At 40.7% G+C, this 25,940-nt stretch overlaps 1 protein-coding gene across 1 annotated transcript; it reads left to right on the top strand.

The window, feature by feature from the left end:
- The first annotated feature begins 244 nt into the window (after window positions 1-244).
- tmc2b (transmembrane channel-like 2b) lies at window positions 245-25,631 on the top strand. The gene is made up of 20 exons (XM_007899384.2): window positions 245-317; window positions 1,201-1,248; window positions 3,583-4,063; window positions 4,775-4,927; window positions 5,882-5,972; window positions 6,969-7,050; window positions 7,977-8,083; window positions 9,395-9,493; window positions 9,891-10,033; window positions 10,821-10,968; window positions 14,498-14,686; window positions 15,497-15,676; window positions 15,900-16,046; window positions 16,583-16,711; window positions 17,571-17,638; window positions 18,815-19,054; window positions 20,097-20,222; window positions 23,499-23,577; window positions 24,502-24,613; window positions 25,405-25,631. Exons 1-20 carry the CDS (start codon window positions 272-274, stop codon window positions 25,629-25,631), a joined length of 2,895 nt encoding a protein of 964 aa, XP_007897575.1. The 5' UTR covers window positions 245-271.
- The last annotated feature ends 309 nt before the right edge of the window (window positions 25,632-25,940 follow it).

The raw sequence follows: 25,940 nt of genomic DNA, 5'->3' as shown, positions 1-25,940 counted from the left end.
CTGCTCTTCACAACCATGACATAAATATGTTGTCTCTCCTTGGCGCAGAGACCCCTGGCTGCACAGCTGGAGAAGGCAGCAAACAGCTGGAGCCAGCAAGAGAGAGAGAGAAGCTTGGGGAGAGCCTTGCACTGTGGCTGGAGAGGAGCAGGGAAACCAGCAGAAGACCATGTCCCACTAGTTAGCAGCTCTGTTGGGGCTTTTCCTGAGCTCAGACCCCATCAACAGCAACAACAAGAAGACTGCCTGGCTTCTGCTGACCAAAGTGACCATGCCACCCAAGAAACAAATCCCACATCGTCAAGATTTAGAAGAGAGTGAGTGACTTGCATTTCTTTTTTTTTTGGATCCACATATTTTCCTTTCCTTTGTATGGACTAAAGTAATAACTAAAGTAAATGCGGATGTTCTGCGCAGTGAGTTACCTGACACTGAACAATGTCAATTGCACACTTGGCTCGTCCAAGTCGAGTATCCTTGTTTTCTTCTGTGAAAGTGCTGCTCAATACATCAATGGGCAAAAGCTGTACTAAACATGTATTTAAATCGCTGGGGTATCCTCACCTGAGAGGGTGGGTGAGATCCTTGTATAATTGTAGAAAATGAGGGTTCTTACTGAACTATTGCAGAAGGAAAATAGTTTTGCTTAGCTCTGTACTGGTATTTCAGATATCTCAGGGTCATATTTTACAAGGCAAAATATTTAATAGTTATGAAGAGCAGTTTTATTCATTCAGTTAGATTTTAAAAAAGTTATTGATACGGGCCAAAACTTAAATCATGTGAAAATTATTATATTTGACAGTGCACTTCTACTTTTTTCTCTTTACCTATTCTGAAATGGATTATCTTTGTAATAAGAATATTTCCCTATATTTATGGACAGAGTCAGAAATATTGTTTCCCGCTCCGGATATTTGTTTGTTTTGCGGTTTGCTTTGCTGAGTGTATTTTTTGTAGCAGCTTCTCCACTGCCCCCACCCCCTGTAACCCCCACTCTTTTTGAAGTTCATTTGAATTAAATTACTTGGATCTGAAAGCTTAGCTAGATCTTATTACTGTATCGTTTTCACATGAACTTTAAACAGTGGAAATATACTCTTAAGTGTAAGATAAAATTGTACTTTGTGAAGTTTAATTTTACCAGAAGCAACAACTCTAATAAACCATCTCATTGTGAAACTAAATTCTTATTTGCAGTTGGAATTCAGATTGATGCTGGTGAAATTTCTGAGTCGGAAGAGGATGGTAAGACAAACCATAATAATAGATTGAATAAATGCTTTCAAGAGGAAGTTAGACAACAACAACAACTTGTATTTATATAGCGCCCTTCATGCCGGATGGTGTCTCGGAGTTCTTAAACCTTCACATGAGGGAGAGGGGAAGAGAAGGGAATGAGATGGAGTAAGGAATGGGTGAAGACTCATGTGTAGTTTAAACACCAGCATGGACTAGTTAGGTTGAGTGTCCTGTTTCCATGCTGTACACTCTTTGTAATTCTTTGTAATATTTTACTGCTTTTATTTAAAAAATTATCAGGCTGTTTATTGTCAAAGCTCATAAATGTAATTGTTTTAAAACTAGTCAACTATAAACATTATGATTGTCCTTAAAGTTATATAATTGTGTGTATGTGTGTGTGTTTGTTTATCTGTCTAACTTCATCAAAATATTGTTTTATTCAAATAGTGAAGTGCCAATATTAAAAGTTAGCTGAGAGATTATTGAGTTCAAAATGATGTATGAATTAAGCTCAAGGAATTCTCCCTCGATGACTTAGATTTGGGGAAAATTCCACCCGAGGTCTTTTTTCTGAAGTATTTTGTTGAGTTTTTTACAGGCAGAGGCCACTCAAGACAATCTTACCCTACACAAAACATCAGTGTGCCTCCTCCCTCTTATCCCCTCTCCACTTCCCATTCCTGCCAAAGTAAAAAGCTTCCAATGCCTATAACTGCATCCTCACAAACCTTGGCTCTGAATACTTTCGACCGTTATCGTGTCCTCCATGGTTCACTTGGGTGCCATAAAATATACAGTCAATTCACTTTACACTATATTCTGTGAAGCGCTTTAAGACGTCTCAATGACGTGATAAAGCGCTATATCGAACGCAAGGATCATTATTACTATTATAACTCATTCACTGCTGCGACCGCACAACCCCGGAGGAGATTGATTGATGTCCCATCCCACGAATTGTGGCCTAGCGCAAGTTGGACCACAGGCCCTCTAATCAGATACACTGCCATGACTATAAGGATGAGGATGGCGTTCCACTGATTCAGAATTATCATCCATCTTATAAAACTATATTACAGTTTAGCAATCCAGCTCTGTTATTTATAATGCAAGTTGACTCCAGAGGGCAGTATACGACTGGCCTTTTACTCAATGTGATGTTAATTGTACACAAAACAATATCTGCAGGTTTATTTCGAAAAAAACTGAGTTAATTAACTAGAAACTTTAGGGCCTAGCGCTATATTAATTGGAACTGGGAGCATAAAAAGCTGGATGTTAAATGATCATCATTTCCCTCCTCACCCGGTCGACTCTCTCTCCCCTCGGCTTCCACTCTCAGTTCAGGTGCCCAACCAGCATTGTCAACCACTTTGAGATGTCCCCCTGACGCGAAAGGTACTGTAAAAATGCAAATTATTTTGTACTATTTATTAAATTATCATTCAGAGGTCCGAAATTTGTCAGGGTTTTAGCCTTAAACTTAGATGAATTTGCTAACAGGTTATGTTTCCGAATTAATATCTCTCCCCCTTTTCAAGTGCTGCCTGAAAATTTTCTTTATTGACCCTACTTATGGTCACCTCCCACCCCGGCTCGGAGTCAGGCTCTTCTCCTGTTAAGCGCTATGAGACGCTACCCTGCATAGAGGGCGCTATATAAGTGCAAGTTGTTGTTAAGAATGAATCTGCCCAAATTCTGCATAGTCTCAGATTTTAATAAAATTGTTTTGAAGGCTAAAACCATGAGAAGTTACAAATGAACTGAAAGTCGTTCATTCAAATCCATTACGTTTAAGCATGATGTGGAGTTCTGTAGCTCAGTAATTAGAGCATCTAGGTTCTATTTTCAGGGCGAAATGTTGGGAAAGTTTCCTTATGCCACATGCCTTTGTTTACCTAACAATAAGTAGGAACCTGGTTGTTAGTCGATTGGTGGATCTCTTTTCCGGGGGTAATAATTCCTTCAAAAAAATAATAAATTGGTCACTTTAATCCACGACTATTTGTGGGACACTGCTGTGTACGATTGACTGCCGTGTTTTGCCCACAAAATATAATCAATTCACTTTACAGTATATTCTGTGAAGCGCTTTGAGACATCTTGAAGACGTGATAAGTTGCTATATCAAATACAAGGATTATTATTTATTATTATGTAAATACAGTGTTAAAATTGCAATTTATGAGTGATTGCAATTTGGATTAAATGGTGCATGCATTTCAGTCAATTGAAATGGTTATACCCTATAACACTGAAACCCAAATTTCACTCATGTAATGTCTTTCTTGATGGAATTTGCTAGATCTAACAATGCAACTTCTTTTGGCCATGCAGAGGAAGATGAGAAGAGTAAAAAACCACAAAGGAAGAAAGGAAATCAACGAAATAATAGAAAGATAGCTAAAGCATCTGAGGAGGATGAGGAAGATTCAGAAGAAGATGCAAAGCCCAACCAAAGGAATAATAGAAGGAAACCGCAGATCCAGAACAGGGGAAGAAAGAATGGCAGGAACAATAAAAATGAAGAGAGTGAAGAAGATAGTGAAGAAGAGGCTGAAAAGCCAAAGACAAGAACAAAAAACAATAAAAAGACCAGTAAAACTAGTGATGGTGAAAGTGAAACAGAAGCAAAAGGTAAGAAGACAGGAAAGAATCGACCAGCCAATAACAATAGGAACAACAGAAACAACGCTAATCAGAAGCAGAAGGATGAAGACAATAAAAAGGAAAATCAATCAAATAAAAAAGGGAACAAGAAGGACAAAAACGCGAAAGAAAATGGTGACAAAAAGAAAAAGAAGGGCAGGAACTCCAGGTGCATACTGATAGTTTAATGTTTATTTATAAAAGTCTTAAAATAATCTTGGCGTTTGATAACATGCCTTTCATGTCAGGTGGATGCCCCAAAGTGCTTCACAAAATTTACTGGAAAGCGTAGTAACTGTGCATTTTGAAGGTGAATGCAACAGCCGCTTTGCACACAGCAATGTCCCACAAACAGCCATGAAGTGAAAAATCTTCTAAACATTTGTGCACAAAATTTGTGTGAATGAAATATTGTACAACAAACATGAATAATATCCATGGTTTACAATATCCATGGTTTATAAAATGCTATTAAATGTTCTTTAGACAAGCATCTGTTCACCTACAAAATACAGTCACTTCACTTTACTGTACATTCTGTTAAAGCCCTTCAGGCAGCCTTGTTTTGTGAAAGACACTATATCCAAAGCAAGGATTACAATAATATCTTACTTCAGGCACACAAATAAGATATTCTCCTTGATCAATCATATGCAAATTTTTAGACCTAAACACTGTTCTGAATCCAAGGGTACTTGCTCAGAAAGAGAATATGGCAGAGCAGAGTTCCCAGAGTCAGTATAAGGTACCTTCAGTTTCCTTATTATAAATTCAGATATCAACGCACATTGTACCCCATTGAAGCCAATAGTTGCCGTGAACCAGATTCACACCAGGGCAATATTCTAAATTGCTTTGAAACTGTTTTCCTCTTTTGCAGTTCATCTTCATCCTCAAATTCATCAGAGAGTGAAGAGTCTTTGTCTGAAGGGGAGCTTGCCAAGGTTTTAGAAGAGGTAGAAGAGAAAAAGAAGCTTGTGGCAGTACTAAGAAACAAACCCTGGCGAATGAAGAGGAAACTTACAACATTAAAGTAATGAGCCAACACTTTCTTCATAACATTCTCAAACATTTGTTCACTTAAATGGCCTATAATGATGGCTGAGTAGACTGGGGTTATATTCCTTAGAGAATAGAAGGTTAACGGGTGATTTAATTGAGGTATTTAAAATAATGAACAGAATTGACAGGTTAGATAGAGGACTACTTTATATTATCCTAATATTTGGTATAATGCCTTTTATGTTGATATCTCAAAGTGCTTCATAGGATATACTGTTTCGTATTGTGACTGTGTATACTCAACACAACTGTGAACGCAACAGCCAATTTTCTTGCAGCAATGTTGCAATAACAGCCCCAAAATACAGAATTGCACTACTATTTATATTTATATAGTACCTTTCATGTTGGGAGGATGTCTCAAAGCACTTGAAAATGCTGGCTGGGCTGGGGGTATGAGCCAACCGGGGATAGGGAGGGGAAAACTGACTGAAAACATGATCAAAGAAGTACATCTTGAAATGTCTGGGGTGGGGGGGATTTCTCATTCGTTCTCAAAATATGTCTGAAAGTTAACCGTCAAGACAATTAAAACAAGTGTGTACAGTGAAGTTATGATTATAATTGATGGACTTAAGGCATTGAGACTTTTTGCACCTCAATGGAAAAACGCTTCTGAAATCCTGATGTCTTTACAATTATCTCTCCAGCAGTGAGGTGGTATCAATCAGTAGTAGGAATTCCTTTTTTCATCTTTGTCAAAGTCACACTTGGTCCAAAGTTTCCCTAATTGGAGCCTATATGACTGTTTTGTCTTAAGATTTATGATCAAGTATGATCAATTCAAACTAAATTTGTGCACAGAATTTTCGTGAATGAAATATTGTGAAACTAACATGAATAATCCTGGCCACACTGAAATATGTAAATCTTATCACTCTGTTGCTGTTGATTTATAAAATCTGCTTTCAATTTCATTTGTCAGGGAGGCCCAGGGATTCATAGAGAAATTTGAGGGAGCGATGGGGAAAGGAAAAGGCAGAAAGTTTTATGCCTACAAAGTGATGATGATGAAGGTCAGTGCAAAGTTTAGCATATGTTTAAATTTAAAAAATTGTAATGCATGGAGTCTCAATTCTCCATGTCCCATAACCCGGCTTCCGTCTTCTCATTTCCTCTCCCCCCCCACCCCCCCTGCGACAAATGCACACTGACATTGTCAATGCTGAAATTCATGAAGCTGAGCAAACATGTTTTACTAAAAAAAAACTCAGAGTAAGTGTTATATATTAAAAAAATCCTTGCAGTTATAATAATCCTAGTGCCTTTTCATTTCATCAGGATATCTCAAAGTGTTACACAGGATTGTACTGTGAGGTGCAGTGACTGTGGATGTGTAGGGGAACGTGGCAGCTGATTTTCACACAACAAATAGCCATGGAGTTAATGATCAATTTTACCTCGGGGATTTTATCAGGGGGATCTGTTTGTAATGATATTCTCACTTAGCTTGTTTAATATTAAACTTGTTTTAATCTTATAGAGACTACTTACTTCAGGTATAAGAAACTTCAGTTGCTCAATAGAGTTAACAATTGTAGTGCTGCTTAACGACATGCAATACACTGATGGCTTTTAGAGATGCAAAGTGATCCTGCATAGATGATGTATGGCAGTGGAAAGGTATTAGGTGTATAGGGAAGATCAGTGGTCATGTATCTATGATATGGTGATAGTCTCAAGGCCAGAAGCTGTAAGTATCTATCATTTTGGGGATCAATTGCACTCCTGGCACTATCAGGTCAGCTATCTACAAGATGTAAATTCTTTTGAATCTGATTTCATATCATCCTCATTATTTGATCTATGTCCTATTTGTGTCTCAGGCAGAGATATTGCTCAGGATACCTTTGTCCAGTTATTACAATTATATTAAATATTACAACGATCTATTTCCTGTTCATTTCAAAAATATTTGTTTTCTATTCCTGTTCCCGTTTTCTGATCATTTTAAACGTGTAAACCTTCACTAAAAATGACGAGGAGGCCATTACACCCATTTCATCTTTCAGAAATGGATCAAATTTAAAAGGGACTTTGAGAATTTCAAGACTTCATGCATCCCTTGGGAGATGAAAATAAAAGAAATTGAAAGTAAGTACATCCTAGTGAAGTGCTTCATAGTATAGAAATTGTATTGACGGTAATAATAATCCTAGCATTTTTGTATCCTTGCATCAGTGTCTTGGCACGTCATCCCAACGTGAGAGGTGCTTTAGAAATACAATTTACTGTTATATGCAACAATAATTAATAATAATAATAATAAATATATAGCGCCTTATCCCATCATCGTGCCATCTCAAAGTGCTTCACAGCATATACTGTAAAATGATGCGACTGTATGCATCTTGTGGACGAATTTGTGGTCTGCTCACACACTTGATTGGCGAATTATTTGATTGGCGGATCGCTTTTCCAGGGATAATAAATCCTTCAAAAAAAAATTAATAAATTGGTCACTCAATCCACGATTATTTGTGGGTCGCTGCTGTAAGCGATTGGCTGCCGCATTTTTCCCACAAAATGTACAGTCAATTCACTTTACAGTATTTTCTGTAAAGTGCTTTGAGACGTCCCAAAGACTTGCTAAGGCACTGTATCAAATGCAAGGATTATTCTTATTATTCTTATAATAGAGCTGAGGGAGCTTCACAATTGCTCGGGGACATTCGGATTTAGTCAAACTCTCTTTTTCTTAAATAAACTTAGGTACAGAGTAAATAGGAAGATATCGCCATTTATTGAATCACTCACTATTCATGTATATTCTATGTTCATGCAAAGTTGTGTTATTAAAGCAAACATTTCATGAAGGGTCGAATGGTTTGGAGAGGCAGTTTTCCAAACAACAATCTCTAGCATAAACTAACTGAAAAAAGCAGAGTGGAAGTATAGAATGCTATAGAATTCTTTTTAATTCTATGCATCGGGGATATGAACATGTGATATAAAGCAATAAAGCAATTAAACGTAATTTTAAATGATACAAGATTTATAAAACTTTTGTTTTATTCTAGGTCACTTTGGCTCTTCTGTTGCTTCGTATTTTATTTTTCTACGGTGGCTGTATGGCATCAATGTGGTTCTTTTCAGTTTAACCTTTGGCTTGGTTGTGATTCCAGAGGTGGGTCTTATGCTTGGTCTACACTTACTGGGCGGAATTCCGATAATACTATTCCTTGTATTTGATATAGTACCTTATCATATCTCAAAGTGCTGCATTTCACCCACAAAATACGTAGTCAATCCGCTTTCCAATATATTCTCAAAGCGCTTCACAGAATATACTGTAAAGTGAATTGACTATATTTTGTGGGCGAAATGCGGCAGCCAATTGCGCACAGCAGTGTCCCACAAACAGTCATGGATTGAGTGACCAAATTATTATTATCATTTTTTTGAAGGCATTATTACCCCTGGAAAAGCGATCCGTCAATCGACTAACAACAACAACAAAGTTACATTTTTATAACGCCTTTGATGTTGGGAGACATCCCAAGGCGCTGGACAGTCTGTGTTTCAGACCCGAGCTGGGCGTCGGGATTGGGGAGGGTGAATGTGGGGGGAAGCAGGGTGATCGAATGCAGTAGGTTCTTGAGATGGGTCTTGAAGAGGCAAGGGAGGGGCGAGGCAGAGGGACTGTGAGATGGAGTTCCAAAGGATGGGGGCAGAGTTCCTACTTACTGCTAGGTAAACAGAGGCATGTGGAGTAAGGAAATTTGTCCAATGTTTCAGGCTGCCTGGGAATCAAACCCAGGTCTCCTTGCTTGCCAGAGTGCTCTAAACAATGAACTATAGGACTCTACTACTAGTTTCCAGCTACAGGGCGGTAATATAATAATAATCTTTGCATTTGATATAGTGCTTTTCACGTCTTCTAGACGTCCCAAAGTGCTTCACAGAATATACTGTAAAGTGAATTGATTGTATATTTGTGGGCGAACGCGATAGCCAATTGCGCACAGCAGTGTCTCTCGCTTGCGAGGCGAATGCTCTAACCATTGAGATACAGGACTCCACTAATGCGAATGGAGCGTTTTATGAATGTAAAATTGCTGCTGTTGTTGTTGATCCTGTGATTTCAGCTGTGAAACAAGAACCACTGTTACCACAGTCATTTCTAGTTAGCCGTTATTGTGTTTCTAACATAACCAATTTGAATCAATTGAAATATCTAAAAAATGGATAGATAGGTCCTTGTGAGTAACAATATCAAGGGATATGAAGAAAAGCCAGATAAATAAGATTAGTTGACTGGCAGAGCAGGTTTGATTGGCAAAATTGCTTTTATTCTGTTTCTTAAGTAAAAGCAAAATGTTATAGCCTTCCTATTTTGTTGAAAACAGGGAAGCACAGTTGATTTTGAAAAAGCAAAGGGAACTGTAAGGAAAGTGAATCCACTCCTGTCTAAAACCATTGTGTTTTTATACTAAAGGTTTTGATGGGCCAACCATATGGCAGCATGCCTAGAAAAACCGTAACAAGAAAAGAACAACCCACAGCAATGGATTTCTCAGTACTTTGGGAGTTTGGGGTGAGTCTGTGGAAACTCGGATAACCTGAAGTACCAGAGGCCCAAAATTCCACCTAGTCTTAGGCAGCAAGCTCATTTCATCTTAAAATTTTAATTTGTACCTAATTGTGCAATTTTTTAAAATTCAATCTTAATTTAGAAGCCAGTTTTCTGGAGTTCTTAAAATATCCAGTTTGAAAAGACTGGGTTTAAGGATTTTCTGCAATTCCAAGCATTCCTTAATTTTGAGACAGGATATGCTGACAGGCTAAGGCTGGGTGAATTTTCAGTCTTTTAGTCTCCCAGAATTTTAATGAATGTGCTATTTACCACCCTATGGTAGGATTAAGCCCATAAAAAGTAAATTATTAAAATAATCAAAGAACCAATGAAACTGAATGCTTTTATTTATTTGCAGGGATATATGAAGTACTCAGCCCTCTTCTATGGATATTACAATAATCAGCGAATGATCGGCGTTTTCAAGTACAGATTGCCCTTGTCTTATTTTATGGTTGGAGTGGGTTCCTTTGGATACAGCCTCATGGTTGTGATCAGAACGTGAGTACTCAATGTGTCAGGAAGAGAATTGTTAGGTCCATATCCAGCAGTTACCAAACTGATCTGTGAAAAGTTTTGTAAGAAACAGGAGGATAAATATTAATAATGATCCTTGCGTTTGATATAACACCTAATTACATTGTTGAAATGTCTGAAAACGCTTTACAGGACTTAGTGTAAAGTGCCTGGGTATTTTGGAATTTTTGCACAACAGTTTCTCACAAACAGCCATGATCAATTTTATAATATTAATGATTCTTGCATTTGATACAGTGCTTTCATGACAGGAGGATGTCTCAAAGCTCTCCACAGGATTTACTGCAAAATGTAGTGACTATGTATTTTGTAGATGAACTGGGGGATTGTGTTCCAGTACACTGGGAGAAATACCCTACTATTTTTAACTGTATATTTTTCACAATTATGCTGAAGATAAGTCTGATGTGACCATAATAAAACTATTAATTCAATGTTAGTCTTCTGTTACTCTAATATTAACCCAAAGTAACTAGAATAAATGACAAAACACATTTTTAAATAAAAGTTAAGAAAACTTAACACCAGTTACATTTTCCATTGGTCAGTTGAGTTTCTGACACAATCAGAAACCTACCACTGTGCTTAAGAATTATCACTCAAGGTTAAACTGAAAAAAAAAATGACCTACCAATACTCTAGCAATGTGTGGACTTGACACCAAAAAAAATTCTTTATGCTTTTTGGTGTCAGACGATATATGGCAGTTTTAATATTGTGTTGGTTTAATGTCAATATTGATTCTGTGCAGAATGGCCAGGAATGCCAGTGAAAGTGGAGTAGATGGAGATGATGGAGACTTCAACTTCAGCTGGAAAATGTTTACCAGCTGGGATTACTTAATCGGAAATCCTGAAACAGCTGACAACAAATTTGCCTCCATTACAACCAGCTTCAAGGTAAATGGAGGAGCATATTGATGAGAAATGCTACCAGTGACTGTGTGGGATGGGAGGGAAAGCTGTTTGAGGAATCATAGGGAAGGCAGTAGGAGAGTAGATGTGGAACCAGGAGAGCACAGTGGAATGGAAGTGAAGCAGGGAGGAGTGATATTGAAACCCACCACCTGCTCCCTTGACCCCATCCCCACTCCACTCCTTATCTCCCAGCTCCACCTCCTTGCCCCACTTCTCACAGACATCATCAACCTGTCCCTCTCCTCTGGCTCTGTTCCCATTCCCCTAAAAACTGCCACCATCACTCCCATTTTGAAAAAAACATCCCTTGATGTGTCGCAGCTATCAAGCTACCGGCCCATCTCCAACCTCCCCTTCCTGTCCAAGGTCCTTGAAAGAGTCGTCACCTCCCAACTGCGCTCTTTCCTCTCCACCCATTCATTATTCGAACCCCTTCAGTCGAGTTTCTGTGCTGCCCATAGCACAGAAACCGCCCTGTGCAAGGTCACTAATGACATCTTGACCATCTGCGATCAGGGCTCCCTCTGCCTCCTCGTCCTCCTCGACTTATCGGCCGCATTCGATAAGGTCGACCACGCTATCCTCCTCCACCACTTGTCCTCCCACCTCAACCTTCAAGGCCCTTAATTGAGTGGTTTAGGTCGTACCTCTCCCACCGTCTTCATTTTGTTTCCACAAACGGCTTTGCCTCCAGCCCCCGCACTGTCTCGTGCGGTGTCCCTCAGGGCTCTGTCCTCGGTCCCCTCCTCTTCACCCTCTATATGCTCCCCCTTGGTGACATCATCCGCAGAAATGGGGTTAACTTCCACATGTATGCGGATGACACCCAACTCTACCTTTCCTCCTCTACCCTCAACTCCACGACCACCGATGTCCTGACAGCTGCCTGTCCGACATCGAGTCCTGGACGAGAGACAACTTTCTTCAGCTCAACGTGCGCAAAACTGAGGCCCTCCTGATTGGCTCACGTCAGCGCCTCCGCACCTCAGGCGCTGACAGCATCAGCATCCAAGGCTGCGCTCTCCACCTCTCAAAGCCAGTCAGGAACCTCGGCGTTCTGTTCGACCTGGAGCTGTCTTTTTTNCCTCATATCCGCGCCACAACTGGCACCGCCTTTCACCACCTCCGGAATATCGCCAGACTACGGCACTACTTCACCCCTCACGCTGCTGAAACACTGGTCCACGCCTTTATCACCTCAAAGCTGGACTATGGGAACTCTCTCCTCGCCGGCCTTCCCGGCACCTCCCTCCACAAGCTGCAGGTCATTCAGAACTCTGCAGCTCGTGTACTGTCCCGCACCAGGCTTCGGGACCACATCACTCCCACCCTCGCTCACCTCCACTGGCTCCCCATCCCCCAGAGGATCGAATTCAAGATCCTCACCCTCACCTATAAGGCCATTCACGGCCTTGCTCCCTCCTACCTCTCCGACCTACTATCCCCCTACTTACCTGCCCATACCCTCCGTTCCTCTGGCTCCGGTCTGCTCCACATAACCTGCCCTACCATCGGCGGCCGGGCTTTCATCCTCTCAGCCCCTAGGCTCTCGAACTCCATCCCCCAGTGCCTTCGCCTTGCTTCCTCCCTTTCCTCCTTCAATGCTGGTCTCAAGACCTTTCTCTTTGACCGTGCCTTCAGCTCCCCTCTTGACTCTCTAACCCCTCATCGCTCTCTCCCTTCCCTCCCCTCAACCTGACCATTTCCCTCCTGCTCGGGTCCCAACCCAACTGTCCAGCACCTTGGGACATCCTCCCGACGTGAAAGGCGCTCTATAAATGAAATCTTGTTGTTGTTGAAGGAGGATAGAGTAGTCAGTTGTGTCATAGCGATGGGACAGGCAGAAAAGGAAAGGGGGACCAGGATGAAGAGACACAGAGAGCCCTAATCACACACTAAGAGGATCTTATCAGTGACATTGAAAAGGATTATTTTGGTGCTAGCTTTGAGAAACTGGCTTGGAGAAACTCAAATAGAGAATGATGAGAAACCCAGGAGCTGACTGGGAGGCAACTATTCATACCAATACTTTGGAGGGCAGGTTGGAAAGGATTGTGGTTGGAAAGTTTGCAGGAGTTGAGAGTAGATTTCTTGAGGAGGTGGGGGTGATGACAGTAGTTTTCAATGGAGGGAGTACATTGCTGAAGGAAAGAGAGAAGTTGATGATGTCAGCTAACAAGGGGTATGAGGAAGGATAGTTGGGTGGTAATCAGCTGGATAGGTAATGCTTTGAGGCAGCAGGCGGTAGTTTTCATATGGGCGATGATGTTGAAATGAGATGAGTGAGTGTGCAGGGGAAGGGGAGTGAGAGAGCGAGAGAGAGAGAGAGGTTGGAGTGGAAGAGTTGGAAGTGCCCAAATGGATCATGTTAGTCCTTGTAGTTCTGGATACAAAGAAGTCCATGACCTCTATGCTAATTGCCTTAATCTGGATGTGGTCCTGATTTGCTTTGTATAAATGAGGTAGCTGAATCTTAACTCTAAAATAATGTTAACTGCTGGTAAAAAAAACTATATACTTACATTGTGTGCGTCCGACTAAAGCTGATTCCACTGTATTTGATAGATTTCCCAATGTGGGAATGGTTAATTCCCAGATTCTTGTTAAATGTATTTATTGAGTCAACTAAAATCTATGTTTCAGTGTTAAAGGGCATATATCTTTGTGACATTTACATTGATTGTGACTCCATTTCCAGATTTATTGTCTCTTATTCAAATGGCATAGCATTGTTTTAGCTGTTGAAACAAAAGCACTGTGTACTCATTAAAGTAAGTTCCTGAGGTGAAAAAATCAGTTTCGGTTAAAAACAAGTCTTATGCTTTTAATAAATAATAATCCTTACATTTTATATAACTCCTTATAATGTCACTGAGATATCTCAAAGTGCTTCATAGTATTTTACTGTGAAGTGTAGTGATTATTTTGTAGGTGAACTTGGCACCCAATTTGCACAGAGAAATGTCTCACAAATAGAATCATAGAATCGTACAGCACAAAAAGAGGCTATTCGGCCCATCGAGTCTGTGCCGGCTCTTTGAAAAGAGCAATGTAATGTCAATCCCACTCCCCAGCCCTTTCCCCATAACCCTGCAAACCCGTCCTCCTCAAATACCCATCCACTGCGTTTTTAAAAGTTGTTATTGAATTGGCTTTTACCACCCTTTCAGGCAATGCATTCCAGATTCGAACAACACGCTGTGCGAAAAAAATTCTTCTCACCTCCCCTCTGCTTCTTTTAAAAACTATTTTAAAACTGTGACCTTGAATCACCGACACACCCACCAGTGGAAACAGTTTTTCCCTTTCTAATCTATCAAATCCCCTCATGATTTTGAAAACCTCTATTAGGTCTCCTCGTAACCTTCTCTGCTCCAATGAGGATAATCCTAGCCTCACTAGCCTTTCCTCATGATCAAGGTCCCTCATTCTTGGTACCATACTTGTTAATAGCATGAAGTGAATGACTTTTTTATATAAAGTTGCACTTTTTCACATTTTATTTTGTCAGGAATCTATTGTGGATGAAGAGGAAAACCAAAAAGATGAAAATATTCACTTAAGAAGGTTTCTGATTGTTTTAGCTAATTTTCTTATATTTTGTTGCCTGGCTGGAAGTGGATACCTAATTTTTTTTGTTGTGAAAAAGTCCCAGACATATGGAGCCCCGGAAACTTTGACGTGGTACCAGAAAAATGAGGTAATAATGTTAATATTCCTTGCATTTGATATAATAATAATTCTTACATTCTTTTTAGTGCCTTTCATATCAGGGGGACCTCTTAAAACTCTTCACAGAATGTACTGTAATGAGTAGTGACTATACTTGTAGGCAAATGTGGCATTTACACATAGCAATGTCTCACAAACAGCCATGAAGTGAATGACCAATTTTATTTTGGGATTGTTTGCCAGGATGGGGGGGGGGAAACTCTTTACTCTTTTTAAATATTGCTGTGAAATCTTTAACATCCACTTCAATAGGCAGATGGTACCTCGGTTTAATGTGTCACCCAAAGGACGGCACCTTTAGCAATCCAATGTACTACGTTGGCGTGTCAGTGTAATCTATGTGAATTCAAAATCCCAACATGCCTGATCACGTCATAGAAATTATTCAAAGCACTTCACAGGATTTACTGTAAAGTGGAGTGACTGTATTTTGTAGGTGAACCTGGCAGCCAATTTATGTACAATGACACTGCCAAAAAGTGATGAATTAGCGGCGTTTGGATTCAGGCAGAAACCGGAGTTAGAAACAAACCATTCTCTGGGTCTGGTCAAGCACTAAAATAATCACAAATTCTGCCCTATGACAAATATTTTTAGCATGGGAATAATTATTGCATTGAATGCTTGTAAAGTCATAAATTTCACCTCAGTATTACTGTTTGAAGACAGAAAATCCTTGATATCCTCATCTGTGTAACACATTTGGGAAAGCAACAACAAAAAATTCAGTAATATAGCAGTGGGCAGTAAATAGCTTTTTCATGTTTTCTGTTCATAGGTTGACATTGTCATGTCCTTGTTGGGCATGTTTGTTCCTCCAATGTTTGAAACCATTGCTAACCTGGAAAATTATCATCCCCGTGTTGCACTGAAATGGCAGCTGTGGCGAATGTTTGCCCTTTTCCTCGGCAATCTCTATACTTTCCTCTTGGCTCTTATTGATCAAGTTAATTCTCAGGTGAGATGACCCCTAGTGTTGTGACTCTGTTTCTTTTGACCTTACTTTGGCTTCACGTGATTTGAAAGTGCTTGACATATTTGTGTTCGTGTATGTATGTGTGTGTGATTTGTTTAGTACTTTATTGAGGTGTTACTTTGTGGTAAGAGATATTAGCCTTGATAAAAGGAGATAAATGCAGGATTTCTGAAAATGTTTTCTTTTTCTGTTTTGCTTTGCTCAGTTGGAAGAGGAAAAAAGTGTAAGGAACAAGACCCTTCATATGTTGAGCTCCTTCAATTTGACACTTAACTCAACCTCCCCAACAGTTCCCTTTATAGATCCAGCAGATTTCCCCAGAGGGCCTTGCTGGGAGACAGGTGTTGGAATGGTAAATAATATTCTCCCTAAATCATCTGTATTGGTACTTTAGAAGTGGATTAAGAGCTTTAAATCATATTCCCATTTATCTAGTGATCAGTTATATCAACGCACTACCATAATCCTCCACATTTTCCCTTAATTATATTAAATAATAATCCTTGCATTTGACATAGTACCTTTCATGTCGGGTGGACATCTCAAAGTTGATATATTGTAAAGTGTACATGTAATTTTGTTGTTGACTGTGTATTTTGGTAGTAAATCAGGGCATTTGATATGCAAACTTATCACTTCGTCAAAATGCACATCATAGCATTTTACTGTGAAGAGCAGAGGCTAATTGAAAATAGTACAACGTGTTTAACTCACGCATGCATCTTGCTTTGTCAGTTCTAAGCTATGTTATTTGAAAGAAATGCAAGCCTATCCATCTTACTTATGCTTTAGCTTTTGTTTATGGACATCAAAGTTATTGAGACAACATCAGTATATTCTGTATTTGTTTCCTAAAGACAGAATCCTTTTGTTGACTGTTGTTTACAGGAGTTCACGAAACTTACGATGTCTGACATAATGGTAACATACTGCAGTATATTGATTGGTGATTTCTTACGTGCTCTGTTTGTCAGATTTATCAACTATTGTTGGTGCTGGGATCTGGAGTATGGATTTGTGAGTATTTTAGTTTATAAAAATAATCATAACAATAAAAATCCTTGCATTTGACATAGCACTTTTCATATTGAGAGGACATCTCAAAGCGCTTCATAATATTTACACCGGATGTAAAGCATAGTGACTGTGTATTTGTAGCTGCACAAAGCAGCCAATTTGCATATTGTAATGTTCTACAAACAACCGTGAAGTGAATAATCAGATTTTCCGGAGGGTCGTTAGACAGGAAACTGGGAGAAACTCACTTCTCTTTTTGAATAATACCATGGGATCTTTAATGCACCCTTGAAAAAGTGACAGGACCTTGGTTTTACCTCTCATCTGAAGGACCGCACGCACCTCTGAAAATGCAGCACACCCCAAACACTGCACTGAATTATCTGAGCTCAGAGTCTCAATGTGGGGCTTCTGATCCACAATCTTCTGATTCAAAAGTGAGAGTGCTACCAACTGAGCCAGGCTAACAAAAAAAATGTAATGAATTCAAATCTTACCAGATTATAAATGATCACAGTTCATGTACGTTTTATCTGTAAGTTGCCAATAAAGAGCAGGGGTCAAGTTTGAGTAATTTTGTCGAGGCTAAAGATGTGCTGTTAGAATTGGGATATCCATTCAAAAGTAGATTGCCAAACTCACTATGCTTAGAGGACTGAACCCTATCAGTTATTAAATAGCTCCCTATGTAAAGAAAGAACTTCCAAGTCTCCAATGTTAAAAGTTTCAAAGTGTTGAAGTAATTATGATCACATGTAGTGACTATTTTTATAGTGGGCAAAGTTCAGAATTAAAGTCCCTTCTTGCGCTGTGTTATTTATTTATTAATCGCACAATGATTTTTATCTTGAAATTTTAGCCTTCATACACTGAGTTTGATATCAGTGGAAATGTTCTGGGTCTAATCTTCAATCAAGGAATGATCTGGTAGGGATTCTGACAGTTTTGCTTTGGTTGCATTTTTCATACATTAAAGTGTTCTTAACGGATCTGATTTGCTAACTACAAGCACACTTCTAAGTTATCTTACAAAGAACTATGTGACGGGGCTGAATGTATAGTTATAGACATCTTGTGACATTTTGTAATGAATCCATTCAATTGGCATCAACAATTTAAGAAAAAAGGAAAAAAAAAATTTCGTCAGCTGGGTGTCTGACGCGTGTGGAAACCCATCACCATGCGTAAGAGTATCAAAACTAAACTGAGATTTCCATGCCTCCCACCTAAACATGGAAATCCCAGAGAGAGATTGTTGGAATGGAATGTGCACTCTCTCCCTGGAGGGATGCATCCTGCTTGCCTAATTCCAGAAAATATTAGGTGCAGGTTAACAAGAGCCAAGGCTTGGGGACCCCAGAGTGTGCATTGGGGTACTGCTGGAGTCTAACCAGCTAAAACTGCATAGTTCAAATTGATATTGCTGTCCGGCAAGCTTTCCCACTGTTTGTCCAGCTAGGACCACCCTACCTGTTAGTGCTTTGGCTTGCAGGGTTAACAGGAGCTGAGTGGGATGACTCCCTGCCCCCAGTGACTGGTCTGCCCTTCCGGGTCCTCCCGATGAGCCAGGCTGGCTGTATTGTCATCAGCAGTGCCCTGGAATAGTGCGGATCCGCCTGGCTCAGGAACTGGACTGCCGAGACCGCCCAGAAGGCTGGGTTGATTCTGACATTCTTTTACGAGGCATGTCACCTTGGAGCCAGTTCAGCTCCAAACCTGCTCATAGGCATCAACAACAAGACAACAGATGCAGTGAATGCTCTAAAAAGAGAGCAATTTACACTAGAAATGTAAAATGTTATATTCATCACAGGAAGGAGTTACATTTCCTAGAATGCCTCACCACTGAAATAGGTTGTCCATTTTGTTAAGACAGAGCTACTGTTTTTTTTCTTTCTCTGTCAACAATTATCACTTATTTAACTTGTTTCATATAGAAAATTAGTTTTTTTAATGGTCAGCCGGGTGTCTTACACATGTAGAAACCCACCACTTGCAGTGAGAGACAAGAACAGAATAAATCTGTATTATCAGCTGTTCAATTATATTAGTATTGTGTTTCATTATTTACACTGAAAAGGAGAATATGCTTATTTTTTTCAGGATGGGAACTTTCTATTCTCCTGGCCTCATTGGTATCAATATTCTTCGGCTTTTGACGTCTATGTACTTTCAGTGCTGGGCTGTTATGTGCTGTAATGTCCCTCAGGAAAGAGTTTTCAAAGCATCCGGATCCAATAATTTTTACATGGCTTTACTATTGTTGATCCTCTTCCTAAGTTTATTACCAGTCGTGTACACCATAATGACGTTCACCCCTTCGTTTGATTGTGGGCCATTCAGGTAATTAACTACAATTCTGATGTGCGTGAATATTTTTCTTTAAGCCTGTCAAGCCTCTAAAATTAATGATGCAACCAATGTACTAGGCTTCTTGGTTTTTATACTGGGATTTTGAAGTTGAAATTTCTTTCACTCCTGTCTTTCAACCTGATTTATCCTTTTTTTTAAACAACTTCTCTCTTCCCACATGTTGATTGGATCAGCTGACTGACCAGAGTGGAATGGATAATACCATTTGAAAATGCAATACTTTCTACCTGGGATAGCAATTCTGAACCACACATTTAGACCCTGCTGGTCATTGGAAATGTGTCACTGATCTGCGGGAATCTACTTTGATGAATTCTACTTCAAGAGTTCAGTTCCTACAAATCAGAATGATGTATTTTTGGTTACAGGCAGGATTTGCTATTCATGACTTGGAGTTCCTAAAATCCTATTAATTCTGCTCTTTGATCAGTTTACCAGGAAGTGGTGCTTGAGTGATGCAGGAATGGGCCATTCCCTGACCAGCTAACCAAGTAACTTTAGTGATTTTAAAGTGGAACATCAAAGTGTAGGACTAAGCATCTACAGGCTGAAAAATACTGTGGACACATTTGATTTTAAACAGAAATTATTAATAGCTGGTGAAATGCAACATTGAGCTTTTCTTTTTGTCAGCCGAGTGTCTGAAACTTGTGGAAATCCATCACCATGCTTAAGAATATCAAAATCAGACTGAAAGTTGCATGCATCCCACCTACACATGGAAATTCCTGCTTATGAAATGGTTTGCACACTCTTTCCTCAGAGAAACACATCCTGCTTACGTAATTTCAAAGGATATTTGCCACTGATTGGCAAGAGCCAAAGCTTGGGGACTCCAGGGTGCATGTTGGGGTCTAACCAGCTAAAACTGCATAATTTACAAGTGAGAGATTCCAGCTAGGACCACTCTAGCTGTTAATTCCTGTCAACCCTAGAAGACGAAACAGAATCTTTGAACTTTGAGAATTCTTCAAACCATGTTTTAATGTCATTTGTTTTCCTCTCTGAACAGTGGGAAAAATAAGATGTATGATGTCCTTCAGGAAACTATTGAGTATGATTTCCCAGCATTTATTGGCAAGCTGTTCAGTTATGCTTCAAATCCAGGACTGATTATCCCTGGAATCTTACTCATGGTGTAAGTTATTATTTATCCTCCATCTATGGTTATTTTACTGTTCAAAAGAGAGAAAGTTTGGCCTGTTTATTCTCATCCTTCCTGAATACCTTCTCTACTGTCTTCCTATTTCAGCCTCAAGCGATTTCTTAAATAAGTTGATGTGGATAAAGCCACACCTCTTATCCAAATGTCAAGAAAATAGTCACCAAAGAATATAATTAATGTAGTAGTAGTAGTAATAATAATAATGTATTATTATTAAAGAATAGAGTTTGATTATATAGAAGCACATAACATGGGATTATTATCAGTGGAGTGGCCATGACAAAACAAAACACACTAATACAGTATTCCTAGAGTGTCTGTAAATTTCCATGTGGTGAATAGATGGATTAGTTGATGGTATAAAAGGAAAAACAAACGATATCTGAAGGCATTAATTATAGTTGAAATTAAACAGACTCATAAGCAATGAATGAAGTACTGATAATACCTTTCTGTAGTCAAAGCACTGCTCAGTTTAGCGCTCCAATGAAAATCAGACATGTTTAGCTTCCTGGCGCCATTGCAATGACGTTGCATGTACAGTGAACGTGGAGGCGCTGACTGGCAATCACCCCTCAATATAGCACTGGGTTGAGATTTCATGGAATCCCAAACTACTGTGTTATAACAGGTCAATACTGTGTTTCTGAAATGTACAATTATTTTCAGTTATCAGTTGTTCATTAGCATCTGGCAATTTTAATATTACGAATTAGTAACTTTATAATATACAATGGTTAGGGTTGCCACATCCAAGATGCAAACAAAATCTGAGTTGTATCTATTCAATTTATTATCTATTCCAGTTGTATATTAAACCAATGGACCTTTAATGTGCAGTTTGAACAGTGAGATGTCAGAACTATGATTGGAATGAAAGAGCTGTGATTTGATTCAAATCCACTCATTTGAATGAATGTACGATTGCGACATTAAGAGGTAATTTGCTCCAGTGACCGCAAGGCGGCAATCCTACAGTGACACTGCATTATAATGTATTGTTTATCACCGACATCATCAACCTCTCCCTCTCCTCTGGCTCTGTCCCCATTCCCTTAAAAACTGCCACCATCACGCCCACCCTGAAAAAACCCTCCCTTGATGCGTCGCAGCTATCAAGCTACCGGCCCATCTGCAACCTCCCCTTTCTCTCCAAGGTCCTGGAAAGAGTTGTCGCCTCCCAACTGCGCTCTTTCCTTTCCACCCATTCTCTTTTCGAACCCCTTCAGTCAGGTTTCCGTGCTGCCCATAGCACAGAAACTGCCCTGGTCAAGGTCACCAATGATATCCTGACCATCTGTGACCAGGGCTCCCTCTGCCTCCTCGTCCTCCTCGACCTATCGGCAGCATTCGATACGGTCGACCACGCTATCCTACTCCACCGCTTGTCCTCCCACCTCAACCTTCAAGGCACTGTCCTTGAGTGGTTTAGGTCGTACCTTTCTCACCGTCTTCACTTTGTCTCGACGAATGGCTTCTCCTCCACCCCCCGTACTGTCTCATGTGGAGTCCCTCAGGGCTCTGTCCTCGGTCCCCTCCTCTTCACCCTCTATATGCTCCCCCTTGGTGACATCATCCGCAGACATGGAGTTAACTTCCACATGTATGCGGATGACACCCAACTCTACCTTTCCTCCTCTACTCTCAACTCCACGACCACCGATGTCCTGACAGCTGCCTGTCCGACATCGAGTCCTGGACGAGAGACAACTTTCTTCAGCTCAACGTGCGAAAAACCGAGGCCCTCCTGATTGGCTCACGTCAGCGCCTCCGCACCTCAGGCGCTGACACCATCAGCATCCAAGGCTGCACTCTCCACCTCTCAAAGCCAGTCAGGAACCTCGGCGTTTTGTTCGACCCTGAGCTGTCCTTTCTCCCTCACATCCGCACCACAACTGGCACCGCCTTCCATCACCTCCGGAACATCGCCAGACTACGCCATTACCTCACCCCTCACGCTGCTGAAACCCTGGTCCACGCCTTTGTCACCTCAAGGCTGGACTATGGGAACTCTCTCCTCGCCGGCCTTCCCGCCACCTCCCTCCACAAGCTGCAGGTCATCCAGAACTCTGCAGCTCGTGTACTGTCCCGCACCAGGCTTCGGGACCACATCACTCCCACCCTCGCTCGCCTCCACTGGCTCCCCATCCCCCAGAGGATTGATTTCAAGATCCTCATCCTCACCTACAAGGCCATTCACGGCCTTGCTCCCTCCTACCTCTCCAACCTACTATCCCCCTACCTACCTGCCCGTACCCTCCGTTCCTCTGGCTCCGGTCTGCTCCACGTCCCCCGCCCCAATCGCCCTACCATCGGTGGTCGGGCCTTCAGCCTCTCAGCCCCAGGCTCTGGAACTCTATCCCCCAGTGCCTTCACCTTGCTTCCTCCCTTTCCTCCTTCAAGGCCGGTCTCAAAACCTTTCTCTTTGACCGTGCCTTCAGCTCCCCTCTCGACTCTCTTCCCCCTCCTTGCTCCCTCCCTTCCCTCCCCTCACCCTGACCATTTCTCCCCTCCTCGCTCCCTCCCTTCCCTCCCCTCACCCTGACCATTTCCCCCCTGCTCAGGTCATGACCCAACTGTGCAGCGCCTTGGGACGTCCTCCTGACGTGAAAGGCGCTTTATAAATGGAATCTTGTTGTTGTTGTTTAGGATTCATAAAATCTCTACCTGTACTATAGTGAGAAATGATAGTGGACTTCCATTGATAGTCCTCGCAGCCAACTGATTTCCACACTAAAAAAAAGGTTACTCCCTGTTTTCTTCACATCTGTAAAGCCCAAGGAGTTAAACATGTCTAATTTCTGGATCACTCAGTCTCTTGCAATATCACCTCCTGTGTTATGCGTGCATGGAAAAGTAGGAAGTCATATCAGAAGTGACCTAATGTCCTGAAAGTCATCCATTTTAGCATAAAAACTTGACTGGATGTGGGAAACAATCATACAGTAACTACATGTACTGTGACCAAAAGGTTCAATCAACGCAGGTGCTTCAATTTGTACTGTGGAGTGTACGGAAATAAGTAAAGTTCCTGAGAGGAGAGGGGTTGAGACAGAACCTGTGACTTGCTCTGAAGTCTGAGGCAGCCCTCTGGTGAGCAAACATGATCTTCATTATAAGTCAGAAAGAGAGACCAATTGTCATTGTGGATGTGTAAATCTGTAAAATGATTCCTTAATATGCTGTGTCTTAATCCCACCTCCCAAAAAAAGTTGGCTTATGTTTCAGCGAGTGTTTTTTTATATATAGCTTGGCCATATATTATCTCAATGCAAGTTCAAAAACATATGAGGTAGCAAATCTGGAGCTGAAAAAGAAGATGCAAATGGTAAGTTATTGTTGAAAATTGCTAACGCTGCATTCAGTCTTTGGTCAGCCAGGTGTTGGACACATTCGGAAACCCATCACCATTTTTAAGAGTATCCAAACCAAACAGAAAATTGCATGTATCTAAATCACCTACACATGGAAATGTCTCTGTATGAAATGGAAAGCATTCCATGCAATGTTGCATAAATTAATGCTCAGCATTAATGTTACCCCAAATATGACAGCACTATCTAATGTGGCTATGAACAATTGATTGTAATAGCTCAGGACTGGCCCCAGTGAAACTCAGTTATACTGCAACTAATCCTGAAGTTCACAAGATTGGTTCGGATAAAGAAGGCCACTCAGCCTTCCAGTTCTCACCCTTCCAGAACACCCACCCCCATCACAGCATCAAGCTGCTTTTTAAATCAGTCCAGTGACATGGCATCAACCATCCTTCCTGGTAACTTGTTCTAGTCATTAATATTCTTCTGGGCAAGGAAATAAATCCTGGTGTCTCTCCTGAAGGTTTCCTTGGTAACCCTACATCTATGTGCTCTTTGCTTCTGAAAGCATTGTTCTGAGTTTAATTTTTCCATCGCTTTCAAAATGTTGTATATCTCTAAGGTCGCTTTGGAGACATTTCCTTTCAAAACTCTCTAATTGTCTGCCTAAATTGTCTACTCATAATTTCCTTGTTTATATAATAATAGAAACCACAAAGTCTTTAGAATTGGATGGAAATATGAAATGTATTTTATTGTTTTGGGAACAAAAATTTAGGGCTGCACCATAGAACTCCAAAACATCAGGTCTTAAAATCTTGCAACTTCATATTTTTTCACCCCGTTGTTTCTGTGTCTAACCTTCCTCTGGGCCATTTTACTATATATTACTATCTTGTACCAAAATTATTCATGCTGGGTCTTTCTTGTGAAAGCAACGCGATGAACAAAAGAGCAGAAGGCACAATAAAAACGTTGTCAATCCTGTGTTGAAAGACTTGGAAGATTTGCTACCAAAGAGAGGAAATGTCCCCACTCCTGAGCCAGGTGAGATTGAACTTTACTTTTGTAGTTTGCAAGAGGAGCAGTTTGTTGAAATTTACCTTTGCCAATTTTTTCCTGCACCACCTGCCGTTTTCATTGTCAAAGTTCAGAAAATTCCCTAAATAAATCTTTATAGTATACAGATATAATAATAATCCTTGTATTTGATATAGCGCCTTATCACGTCTTTGCGGTGTCTGAAAATGCTTCACAGAACATAATGTAAAGTGAAGTACCTCACCCCACTATGATCTCTTGTGGCCCTGCTGCTCCATTTTGCTCCCTCTTCTGAGATAACACCAACTTGCTTAATGCTCCTTGTCCACTCTGCCCCACCCTCAACCGATGAGTTTTCCACCACTCTGTTCCCCTTTGCTGCATTCTGGAGTCCCTCCGCCTTGCCCCCTATCTGTTTGCCTTCAAAACCCATCTCAAACCCTATCTCTTTGACTATACTTTCAGCTATCTTCTTTCTGCGCACCCCCCACCCGGCTCCAAGTCAGCTCGGTGAAGCACTTTGAGATTCTACTCGACTATATAAATTGTTGTTACACAATCTTGAGTCTTACATGTTCTGTATTTGAAAACATTGTATTTTCTGTTTTGTTCGCTCCATGGCTGTTTGTGGGACATTGCTGTACACAAACTGGCTGCTGAGTTTCACCCACAAAATACATAGGTACTGGTGTGAAGTGCCTTGAAAGGCACTATATCAAATGCAAGGATTATTATTATGATCAGTCTGTTAAAATGAAATTTGGCTACAGACAAGCAGTGACTTTTTTTTATTCAAGGAGCAAACGCAAGTGTGGACAAAAACAAAAAAGCCAATAAACAGCCAGTCACCGGTGGAGGAACAAGAACCCCAAATGGAAGAGAAGTGAGATTGGCTCCACCACCGCGAATGGTGGTAACAAAGCCACCAGGGCCGAGATCAATGGCCCATTTACCAGGACAACCAAGACCAGGAGTCCCAGGGCCTCGTCCTCGTGCCCCTGTCCCTCGACAGCCAAGGCACTAAACTACGGTAAGGCCAACCTTTATTGTCGGCCAACAACAAAAATATTTGAATGCATATTTCTTGATTCATAGCATAAATAAAGAAATATTTAATTAAGAAAAAAACTGAAACACGCTATTGATTGAATGTGTACTTATCTAGATTTGTGCAAATGTTCGTGGGGGCTGCTTCTTGATGGTCCCATGGGTTGCTTCCAGCTCACGGGCCACAGGTTGGCCACCATTGTACAAGAGGATTGTTGCTATTAAATTATGGGTATCATTAAGTCACCCAATCCTCAAAATGATGCACACACCACTATAGTGTTTG

Source organism: Callorhinchus milii, unplaced genomic scaffold, assembly GCF_018977255.1.
Source record: "Callorhinchus milii isolate IMCB2004 unplaced genomic scaffold, IMCB_Cmil_1.0 Scaffold1, whole genome shotgun sequence".
In the NCBI taxonomy this organism is placed as follows: Eukaryota; Metazoa; Chordata; class Chondrichthyes; order Chimaeriformes; family Callorhinchidae; genus Callorhinchus; species Callorhinchus milii.
Note: the sequence above shows the minus strand (reverse complement) of the source record. Positions and strands in the feature narration are given on the sequence as shown.